General features: G+C 44.0%; 1 protein-coding gene across 2 annotated transcripts in view; it reads right to left on the minus strand.

The window, feature by feature from the left end:
• DNAH11 (dynein axonemal heavy chain 11) overlaps positions 1–12,418 on the minus strand; it is a 383,233-nt gene that overhangs the window by 117,269 nt on the left and 253,546 nt on the right. For both annotated transcript variants that reach the window (XM_068235964.1, XM_068235965.1), the window contains 2 exons: positions 3,052–3,285; positions 1,205–1,351 (listed from right to left, as the gene is read on the minus strand). In XM_068235964.1, coding sequence (XP_068092065.1) covers positions 1,205–1,351; positions 3,052–3,285 — 381 coding nt within the window. The remainder of the gene's footprint in view (positions 1–1,204; positions 1,352–3,051; positions 3,286–12,418) is intronic.

Below are 12,418 nucleotides of genomic sequence, written 5' to 3' on the forward strand. Positions count from 1 at the left end.
TAATGACAGGAACGCAAATGAGGACGCCCACGGCCGCACAGGCACAGTGGGCATCGACTGGCCAGTCGGAGGAAATCTAAACTTAGCCGTGGCTGTGGACTGGAGGATAGTGAGTACCGGAGTGGGCACAGGGCGACTGCAAGGGACCACTAGAAGCCCCCGGTAAGTAAAGCTGACCTTTTTTTTTTCTATGCTTTAGGTTCCCTTTTAATGTGAGCTGCATAAGAAATTATTAATTTATAGTGCACTTCACTCAACGAGAAGTGTACATCACATATGTATGAACACATGTATTTTGCATAAATTTGAGGCCCCTTTCACACTAGCATTTAAAACCTGCATTTTGTTACCCTTTCTTACCACAAGGTGCCGCAAATGCAATGAAGGTCAGTGCAGCCATGCACAGTTAATGCGGTGCGATGTGCCGGAAGCATCCGATCTGACGCAAAGCCTGCAGCACCATACCGCATGATTCGTACCTACTGCACGGATTATGCAGCAATGTAAATCAAAGAGCGACGCAGCAAGTGTGCACGACAGGAGCGCAATGTGACATGGCGCACATGCACAGACAGATGGGAATCCTAGTGACGTACTTCTTGCCCAACAAGGAGTATGTCACTAGCCGAGGGTTGCGCTATGCAAATGACCCTGTCGCCGGTGATGGTGTGATGCGGTGCAGCAGGAGCATTGCACCACAAACGCACACATCGGGCTTGATTCACTAAGACAAATAGCATGCCTTATCAAAGTTAACACGCCTTATCAGAGTAGCATAGCAAGTGCTAAGAACCTGCAGGGGCTCAGGGCAGGACGAGTGGAGCTCTCATCATTGCCAATTAGCAGGCATAAGTTCGCTATACTACTCTTATAAGGCGTGTTAACTTTGATAAGGCGTGCTGTTTGTGTTAGTGAATCAAGCCCATCAAGTGTAAAAAACGGCCTTACAGTTTTCCGCATAGAACTCCTTTAAATCTTGTAGCAGAAGCACACATTAGAATAAGATCTATATTGTCCTTTCGAATCACAGTAAAAGCTATAAGAAGGGAAAACGTGGGGAAGGTCAAGTGTTTGTGTTTAAAAATACTGTTCCCAGCCTAGTGATCACAATTCTTCCCTGCACAGAGGGACTTGTTGAAAATGGTTTGTCTACAAAAGGTGTATTTTGTGCTAAATGTTACTCAGCAGCTGGAAATAGACTGACCTTTTGCTCCTCAGCATCTGCAATGGTCTTTTCCTGACTCACTTTCTCTGTCTGAAGCCCTATTTTGGCAATTAGAGCCTCAGCATCCTGATTTCTCTGCTTCAGTTCAGCCTCCTGAGAGGCAAGTTTGGCTTTTAGGTCTTCAACCTGGAAAAAAAATCAAAAAGGTGAGAAGAAAGGCATTGTGAACGCCTGGGGAAGTTTGTTTATCTATTGAAAACTATTTTTCCTTTTACATAGCGTTGACACCTTCTGCACTGCAGAGCAGAGATACTCATGCCGCTATGTCTCTCAGAGAAGCTCACAATCTGGAGTGCCCAGAGGAAAACCACACAAACACAGGAAGAACATTCAAACTCTGTACAGATAGGGTCCAAGTATTCAGACCAGGGACCCAGAGCCGCAAGGTGAGAGTGCTAAAATTGGAAGGAAAACTCCTTTCCAATATTAAATTATGCTGCTTTAAAATTTAAATGGTCCCTGAACAGAGAAAAAAAAAAACCTCAATCTGAACTTACCTGGGGCTTCCTCCAGCCCTCTTAGCCCGCAAAGCCCCTCGGTGTCCTCTGGGTCCCCACTGGTCTCCCCGCTGGCAGCTCCGGTAGGTAGCGCACGAGCCAAAAGTCATGGGCAACTGTGCATGCATGGCCTGGCCACATGCCCGGCTTGATCACACGCCTGTCGCTGTAAGCGTTCTTGCAAGCACAGATCATTCTTTCGAGAACCATGCATGCGCAGAACACTTATGGCAACAGGCGCGTGATTGAGCTGGGGGGGCGAAGACAGGCCAAGCATGCACAGTTGCGCACAACTCCCGACTAAGTCACATGCTGCCAGTGGGAGACCGGACTAGGGCAAAGGGGGGGGGGAGGGTGGAGGAAGCCCCAGGTAAGTTTGGATTGTGTGTGTTTTTCTCTATTCAGGGTCCCTTTAACAATAAAAGTGGACCACTGCTAACATTAAAAACCTCTGCGAGAATATAGGTATCTCATCAAGCGGTGCCATGCAACAAATAGATAAAACCATTCATGCTGATCCGGCTGCGAGTGAAAGAATGGCGGGTTGGATGCATATGTGGGTCTTCCCTTATTTGTCGGTGAAGAATCCCAGTTCCTCCTGGTCTAAATTTCAAGTTGTATGCATCAATAGTCTGCTTGCAGCTGACCAATCCTAAAGAGGGAACCTTGACGATTCTGTTGGGTTGGCTTAATTTGAGAGTGCTGCAGTATTTTTGAAGAACTATTTTTAGTGCTGTGTGTTCCTGAAAGCGTAAGCTTTGAGATCAAGGATTAATATTAATTTGCATGTGATATGGCCACATACAGGGACGTAACTAGAGGGAAAAAGTCCCTGCGACTGCAGGGGGGGGGGGGGGGGGATTACTACTTCACTCCCTTATGCTAAAAGGGTCCACCCTTCAGATCAGGTGTTTTTGTGTTGTTATGGGTGTGAAAATCATGATGGCCACACTTATTTTATGACCTGAGCCCCAAGGCTGTAAAGGTCACAAGTGTTTGGCAAGGCAAGGGGTGTGAACATCGGGGGGCCCCCATGATTTATGTCCGTGGCCGCATGCCCTTGCATCTCTGTTTCCCAGGTTTATGGTCTGTGTAGGATGAGCACAACTACCTTGTGTAGGGAAGAGATGCATCTGTTGCTATGGGGGCTGAGGAGAGAGACGTGGGCAGGGTGAGCGGGCAGAACAATCCCCTCATCTAACATGATTGCTAGGCAGATTGCTCGCTGATCACAGTATACTGAAGAGATGTTCAAATGTCAAAGATAAGGAGAGATAATGCATGAGAAAGGTATGGAACATTAGCCCCTAAAAGTGTGGAATGTATTACCTGTGATGCCGTAGTCTTCAGCTTCTGTAATCCATTCTCCAGATGTTCCATTTTCTGAGATAACTCCTTCCTTTTTCTGTCCAGGAGATTCTTATATAGCGTTATCTGTTCTAAGAAACTCTTTGGTGTAGTATAATTATACCGCTTTTCATTCTGGTAGTATTTTATGCTCATTTCATTGACGCTAGTGTGTACAAAGGCCATGAACTGGCTGATTGACTCCTTGACATTTGGCTGTAAAAGGAATAAAAAGAAATGTATATGAGTCGCATGAAACAAAATCCTCTTTTAAAGGCTATGGGCCTGATTCACTATGTGGTGCAAACCTAGTTAGCACGCCTAAAGGCTATGGGCCTGATTCACTATTCGGTGCTAACCTAGTTAGCACGCCTAAAGGCTATGGGCCTGATTCACTATTCGGTGCTAACCTAGTTAGCACGCCTAAAGGCTATGGGCCTGATTCACTATTCGGTGCTAACCTAGTTAGCACGCCTGAAGGCTATGGGCCTGATTCACTATTCGGTGCAAACCTAGTTAGCACGCCTAAAGGCTATGGGCGTGCTAACTAGGGTGCTCAGTAGTTAGCACACAGAAAAGTGAATCAGCTCGCACGCAAAGTCCTGCGCGCGAAACGTCGCAACAGGATGCAACGAAAACTGCGCACCCGATGCGCCTATAAGGGCTCGTTGGATGCGACCTTAACGGCGCATGGGTGCGGATGAATGTAGCAATGCAGGATGACAAGGAGCAGATAACTAGAGTCAGGGAGAAGACCTGGTTCAGGTAGTATTTTTTTTTGTGGTGGGTTCTCTTTAAGGACATAGGAATTTGCTGTCAAAGCTGGCGTGGTAACCTGTAGCATAAAGTCAGTTTACGCATTAACCCTTATGTGTTATAAACTGCAGTCTGATTTCTACTGACACGTTCCCAAGTCATAGAGCTCCCATGAGCCGCAGGCTGCCTGTCTTCAAAACTGTCCTAATTTCACATAGATTTTCCTAGAAAGCAAAGAAAAAAATCCCAAATTTCTTTCTTTCCATCAGTTTCCGTTCATAAATCGGCAGTATTCCTATGTACTCACACTCTCATCAATGCAGCCATTATTTATTGCTTTCTTTACGTGATTAACTCTCTTCAATTAATCACAGAAAGCCCGGGAAATCAATTAATACGAATTAAACGAGGTACACCTAGTCTGGGCAAAGTTACACATAATTTACCAAAGCACTGTCAATAATTGTTCCAGCTCCAGATGTATTACAGAATGCTATGCGAGGGTTTAATGATGCAGCTAAATGACTACATATATTACAATTATTACAGGAAGAGCGCATTTTAACGGACTGCTTTCCTGGTTAATATTTTGTATGAGAAAAACAAGGTTAATATTGACAATTAACACACATACATTTCAGCTGTCTTTTCTCAAAAGGAAACTTATGTTAAAGTGTATTTACAGCTTCCAAAGATCTCCCTACCTCTGAAAATGAGACATACTTGCTAAAAAAAAAACAGATTTAAAGAGGAACGCCAGTGAAAATAATGTAATAAAAAAATGCTTCATTTTTACAATAATTATGTATAAATGATTTAGTCAGTTTTTGCCCATTGTAAAATCTTTCCTCTCCCTGATTTACATTCTAACATTTATCACATGGTGACATTTTTACTGCTGACAGGTGATGTAAGTGGAAGGAGATGCTGCTTGCTTTTGTGGCAGTAGGAAACAGCTGGAAACAGCTGTTATCTCCCACAATGCAAAAAGGCTCCCACAGTGTGATGTCAGAACCATGGTCCTGACATCACACTGTGGGAGGGGTTTCACCACAATATCAGCCATACAGAGACCCCTGATGTTTTGTTTGTGAAAAGGAAAAGATTTCTCATGGAAAAGAAGGTATCAGCTACTGATTGGGAAGAAGTTAAATTTTTGGTTACGGGGGCGTGGCCAACTAATGGCGGAGTAAGACGCACACTGCAGGGCTCCCGGAGGCTACGATAGATCTCCATGCATCTAGAGCTACAATTGTAGGTTCCTAACCGCACATCATGCCTGGGGGACCCCAGGTCACTAGAAGCAGCAAAGGGAGGCAACAAAAGGACAACGCATGCGGCCAGAGTATCCAGAAATACCTCCGAGACTTGAACGCGGGCCCTGATATGCTATCCAAGATGGCGCCAGCAGCCACGGGGAACAGTGATGCGAGAGCGGACGTAAATACACCGCAGAGATCCACACCGCCGAAATCCTCCAAAGGATCAGAGACATCCTCGCAATCGTCCTCCACGGTAAGCCCGCCCGAAGAGGGAAACCCTTCGCCAATCCGCCACATAGAGGGAGAGCGGGAGATAACGGGGCCTAGTCAGCGCCAGACCATGAAGGCCGTAGCAGACCTGAGAACACAGATAAACAACCTACCCACGAAAGTCGACCTAGAGTCCTTCGCCAGTCGCATTGAGCAATCCTTCCGAAGGGAGATAGATGAAATCCACAAAGACATTACTGCTATTGGTCACCGGGTGATAAACTTGGAGGAAAGACATGATGGCGCAGATACTAAAATGGCGGCCATGCAGGACAAGATTACCAAGCAAGACAAACAGATTGAGACGCTTATCTCCCAGCTAGACGACCAGGAGAACCGCTCCCGTAGACAGAACGTAAGAATTAAGGGTCTCCCGGAAGCCACCAGAACCGAGGACCTGAAAGCAACAGTTACGGACATCTTTAATATGATACTGGAGAGGCCGGCGCAGTCTTCCATAGACATAGAGAGGGTGCACAGAGCCCTCACCGCCAAAAAGCCTGATACCAACCGCCCAAGAGATGTCATATGCCGCCTACTAAGATTCACAGATGTGGAACTACTACTACGCACTATGAGGGACAAGTTTGACGGGGCCGGTATCACACTATATCCAGACCTTTCATGGCGCACGCTGTTACAACGCAGGTCAGTGAAACCCCTATTAGAGGCCATCAAGAAGAAAGGGGGGCTATACAAATGGGGATACCCGTTTGCACTAATAGCTACAGTCGACGGAATAACAGTGACCCTCCGCACTAAAGATGACCTGCAACAGTTCATCGATGAGTTAAATCTCCCCCCCACGGATTTTATTGATTGGAGGTCCCCACAAGACATGGTCCCGCGTCCACAAAGAGAAAGATGGCAAACTAAAGAACCCAGAAGAAAGAGAGGGCCACCGTCCTCCTCTCAGGAGGGATCACCATCGTAAACGATAAGTACTGGCTTTGATGTTGAAGTTGTCCTTTTTTCCTTAAGTTTTCTATTCACTGCTCTGCCTGTCCTCCGGGGCAGGGTGACCGGGGACTCCCTAGAATCTCTTAGGCCTTTGCATTGACCTGATTAGGCGGCAGCCTGACTGTGTACTTACAACATAAACAATTTTGTGGAAAGATCAATGCTTAAAATCCGAGTAACGTTTTCTTTATTATGCAAGGAAAGACTCAAGCAGCAGGACTCTCCTCTGTGAGGGTCCACATAGAAACTTGCAGCCAGCCCGGGAGAGATGGTGCAAGAGTACCCCGGAATGTCATCTTCACAGAGGAGAATGACCCCCACTAGGGATCCCCTTGTTAGGGGAAAATACGCTGTTTTTACACTAAACAGCCAAAATCTTGATAGAGATTTGCTAAGCCTACTTATGGGCTTGTTGTTTTTGGATATGTTATGTTTACTGTTGTGTCTAGGTCACAGGTGTCGCAGTGTCTCTCAGATTCTCTCATGGCAGCGACTGCTCTGAACAAACTTAGAGTCCTGTCATACAATATATGCGGTCTATGTTCCCCGTGCAAGAGAGGAAGGCTGTGGACTGAAGTTAAACGCCTCCAGCCTCATGTCCTCTTTTTACAGGAAACATATTTCAGGGATGGCTGTATACCACGTCTTCCACAACACAGATTCTCACAATGGTTCTTTAGTAACTCACCTATCAGGAGAGCTAAAGGAGTAGCTTTGGCTATAGCCAAGGGTCTGCCATTACAGGTTCTGGCGACAGACAAAGATGAAATGGGCAGATATGTCGCAGTGAAGGCACAGTTGGGAACCGAGAGGTTCACCTTTGTCAACGTTTATGCCCCCAACGTACATCAGGCCCCCTTTTTCAGAACAATTTTTAAAAGAATAAGAGCATTTGCTGAGGGGGTCCTGGTGTGCGGGGGAGACATGAATATGTTGTGCAGTCCCAGTAGAGACTCCTCTAAAGGCCTCTCCACTCTCCCACATAAAACGGTTAAAGAATTCACCCAACTGATGAAAACTAATCATTTGATTGATTCTTGGAGATACCTTCATCCTCTAGACAGAGATTTCTCTTACTATTCACAGGTGCATAAGGTATACACGAGAATTGATTCTATCTGGGTTGATCAGTACTACCTTCATAAAGTGACACAAGCAAAAATTTAAAATATTACAATATCTGACCACGCTGCAGTGTGGATAGATCTAGAATTAGGACCAGCGGGTACAAGGGCAATGCACTGGAGATTAAACGAAAATGTATTAGATGACTTAGAAGCCTTCCAGAAAGTGGAAAAGGTAATGGTAAATTATTTTAGAGAAAACTCATCAGAAGAAGTATCTATATGTATTATTTGGGAAGCACACAAGGCAGTTATCCGGGGGGAGTTGATTTCCCAGGGAGCGAGGAAAAAAAGAGAAGAACAGGGGATGGTACTTAAAACCCTGGATAGAATCAATTCTCTGGAACAAACCCACAAAGTATCTCCAGACGCAGAGGTGGAGAGAGCATTGAGGGAGGAGAGACGGGTCCTGCTTAAACTGCTGGACAATAGAACTAAATTACATACACAAAGCTCAAAGACCGTAAAGGGAATATGGAATTCTAGGCAGGTAAGATAGCAGGTCTATTCAAAGAATACTATACAGAGCTCTACAATATTCAAAAAAATCCACATACCAGCACAGCTGATATCTGTAAACAAAAAATTAAAGATTATCTAAAGAAGGTTCAGATGCCCTCTTGGTCAGAAAAATGGTGCACAGAGCTCGGGCAGGCAATCACTGTACAAGAATTAAGGGGGGTCTTAAAAGATACCCCTAACAGCAAATCACCTGGCCCAGATGGCTTCACTAAAAAATATTATTCAGCCTATGCCAAACACCTATTAGAACCATTAGCAGAGGCCCTGAACAGTCTAAGAGAAGGTGGAAAGTTCCCTGCCCAGAGCATGGAGGCCCACATTGTTGTAATCCCCAAGGAGGGGAAAGACCCTGCCTTGTGCCAGAGCTATAGACCTATATCGCTAATCAACCTAGACATAAAACTTTTCTCAAAAATCCTAGCCAATAGGATCAAGGAAGGTATCCCTGCCCTGGTTCACCCTGATCAAACAGGCTTTGTAATGGGGAGAGAAGCCAGAGATAACGCTGCTAAGGCACTAAACATGATTCATTGGGCTCAACTGCAAAATACACCCCTAATTTTATTATCAACTGACGCAGAGAAGGCCTTTGACAGGGTGAACTGGGGCCTAATTCAAGAAGTGATAGATCATATTGGCTTGGGACCCGGCATGCAGACCTGGATTAATAGCTTATATAGTAACCCCTCAGCTAAAATAAGAGCAAATGGAGTCATATCAGAAGGTTTTGGGCTGTCAAATGGCACAAGGCAGGGGTGCCCCCTCTCCCCTCTTCTGTTTGTCCTAACTCTGGAGCCCCTGTTAAGAAGCATACGTATGAATCCAGCCATAGGGGGATTAAATATTGGACACCAAACCTGTAAATTATCGGCATTTGCTGATGACATTTTATTATAGGTCTCAGACCCACTCACATCACTCCCTAAAATCATTCAGGAATTTGATAAATATGGGGAAATATCCAACTTCAAAATTAACATGACCAAATCTGAATATATTAATGTTGGATTAAATGCACCAGACCTAGACAAACTAAGGACCTCCTTCCCATTCACCCATAGAGAACAGGCTCTGCGGTATTTGGGCATAGACCTGCCATCTAACCTTCACGAACTCTACATTAGAAACTTTATACCGTTACTAGACACAATCAGTAGAGACCTGGAGAGATGGAATTGTAGAGGATATACATGGCTAGGACGCATCAGCATAATAAAAATGAATATTTTACCCAGGCTGCTCTTCCCAATGTCCATGATCCCTGTCTCTCTGCCTAAACATTTCTTCATAAAAACAAAATCCCTTTTCGTTAGGTTTGTCTGGAAGGGGAAGAGACCCAGACTGTCATACAATCTTATGATAAGAACCAAGGAAAAAGGGGGATTGGGTCTTCCAGACTTGAAACTATACTATAAGGCCCTAGCCCTGAATAGAATATTAGACTGGCAATATAATGGAGCACAGAAAGGGTGGGTAAATGTAGAGAAAACACTGGCAGGTAGAGATCTTGCTGGGGCGACCTGGATTAACCCATCCACAAGAGGCCTATCAACCTCAACGCCGCCATGGATCAGACATACCTTAAGGATATGGGATAGACTAGAATCTAGGAATACATGGGCACCAGGTATCTCACCCTTGACTCCAGTGGAAGGCTTCCCACACTATCAGCCAGGTTTGGAGAGAGGGTCCTTTGGCACTTGGAAAGGGAATAAAATACTAACAATAGGTCACCTTATGTCGGGAAATAAACTTAAACCCATCACAATTCTCCGACAGGAATATGGTTCATTCCCTATGGACCTATGGAGACTGAAACAACTTGCGCACTGGTTCAAACCTCTTGAGGGAATTAGACCGATAGTGGATTTGACCCCCTGGGAGAGACTTTTCACACAAGAGACGAAACCCCCTCACCTAACTCACTAAGCCCTCTTGGACAACAAAGGGAATACAAAAGCACGATTCTTAAGGGAATGGGAGAGAGACACGGACCATACCCTCACAGACACGCAAACAACTAGAGTTCTTTCCATGGCTCATTCAGCCTCAATCAGCTCACACATCCAAGAAGGATGCTATAAACTCCTGGTCAGATGGTATAGAACCCCCTCCTTTCTCGCCAAACTATACGAGGGACAGGACCCCAACTGTTGGAGAGGGTGTGGGGAGTCCGGCTCAATCTTACACCTTTTCTGGCAATGTCCATTGTTAGGATCCTTTTGGCAGGGAGTCAGGGAAGTAGTTAAGGAGGTAGTGGGTAGGGAACAGGAGGACAGTCCATGGCATCTTTTATTCCATTTATATCCGACATCTATTAAAAGATATAAATCTACAGTAACTCCATTCCTATTAAATGCGGCAAAGAGCCTTATCCCGACATACAGGAGAACTACAAAAATTCCTACCATGAAGGATTGGTATATTAGAATCAATAAGATCCAAGAAGCAGAAGAATCTATCCTGATGGTCATAAATAAATTTGAAAAAATATAAAAAAGTTTGGATGCCATGGATCCTTTTCCAGACTACTGAGGGGTACCTGTCCATTATTAACATGGGACTGGACTAAGGGACGAAATGTTGATCACGTCTGAATGAGAGTACATTTGTTTTTTTTTTCTTTTTTTTCATGTTGATCAGTGGAGATTTTATTCCTGCGACACCTGTGACCAGTGTTAATTCAAATATGTTCTTTTATGCGTTTATTTGTTTTTATATGTTGTTTTGTTCGCTATGCAATATACAAGTAAGTAAGGCAAGGGTACCATACTGTGGGATGATATGAGAACTCAGAGGGGGATAGGGATCTCAATTGAGCTACACTACTTTAAAAGAACTGAACCAACCCCCATTCTGCGAGAACTGGATAACAATATAACTCAGGTCCTTCATGTGGATAGCAGAAAAGACTAACCTTTAGCACATGGGACCTGGTTATGGCACCTACCTACATCCTTGAACAGTTCTCAAAACAACAGTCCAGCTGTGCTCGACTGTGGATCCGATCCCCATCTAATACCCCATATTTCAATGCCCTCTTCTCTGGAAATTACTTAATGCAGAAAATGTTTATGATGTTCAGACAATGTACCATTTAGCTGTATCACAAATTATGACTGGACATGGTTGTACAGAGATATATTTTGCTTTATTGAAAATAAAAATTACATTAAAAATTTTTGGTTACGGTTTCTCTTTAAAGTGGTACGAACCCCAGTATTTCTTATTTGCTCTAAAAAGATTATTTACAGCATAAAATCTACTACCACAATTTTTTTGTAGCAGAACAGCATTCAGTTAAACACAGCACTTGCTTCTTCAGTGGAAAACTTGTTGTTGCATTCAAAGAGGCAATAACACTATATTTTGTTTACTTTCCTTTGTCTGCTACAATTAGTAAACATTACCAAAGTGCTGAAAAACTGAGCTCTCTCTGCTTCTAGTATCTGTGCAGCTGAGAAGTGATCACTAGATAGAATTTCATATTTAAATACAGCAGTTATGCAATAAAATTCAATGGCAGCTTTCAAAGAAGATACTCTGTACTTTGGAACTTGTAATTTGTAAACAAACAATATTACTTGCGCACAAAAGCAAATATGGTAACTGTATGGGTAATAAAAAGTAGGAAAACACATTTTATCCCACTTTAATACAGATGCTCCAAGATCCACTCTATACTGCCCCCTTAATTGACTTTTTCATTCAGCCTTATACATCAGTTACTTATGTAAACAAACTCAGAGGCATTATCAATGTCCCACGAAAAGGAGAGAAATAGTTTTGGCTGGAGAAAGAATGGAGAGGCTGTGCAAGAAGGAGTGCTTAGCTTAATGAGATCGAAAGGCATTGCACTACATGCAGTGAAAGCAACATTTTGCTCATGGCAGACATCAGTGCCAAATACAGTGTGGGATGTGCCCCAAAAAAATGTCCTCCCAGTATAGGTAGCCAGATGCCCCCCATTATAGGTAGCCATATAACACCCCCAGTCCCAGTATGATGACACCCCCTTCCCAATATAGGCAGCCTGATGCCCTCTTGAATACCCCCATTCTCAGTATGATTCCCCCCTCCCCCAGTATAGACTGCCAGATACTCCCAGTATAGGTAGCCATATAACACCCCTTATTTCCAGTATAATTAGTCAGATGTCTCCCAGTGAATCAACCCCTAGTGTTACATGTCACAAAATTGATGCTAAAAGTGCTGCACCCAAAAACAACCTCACTAGTTTTAAAGAGACACTGAAGCGAAAAAAAAATTATGATATGATTTGTATGTGTAGTACAGCTAAGAAATAAAACATTACGATCAGATACACCAGTCTAATTGTTTCCAGTACAGGAAGAGTTAAGAAACTCCAGTTATCTCTATGGAAAAAAGCCATTAATCTCTGCGACTTTCAAAGTCGTGGAGAGGGCTGTTATCTGACTTTTATTATCTCAACTG

Source organism: Hyperolius riggenbachi, chromosome 5 (assembly GCF_040937935.1).
Source record: "Hyperolius riggenbachi isolate aHypRig1 chromosome 5, aHypRig1.pri, whole genome shotgun sequence".
Classification (NCBI taxonomy): Eukaryota; Metazoa; Chordata; class Amphibia; order Anura; family Hyperoliidae; genus Hyperolius; species Hyperolius riggenbachi.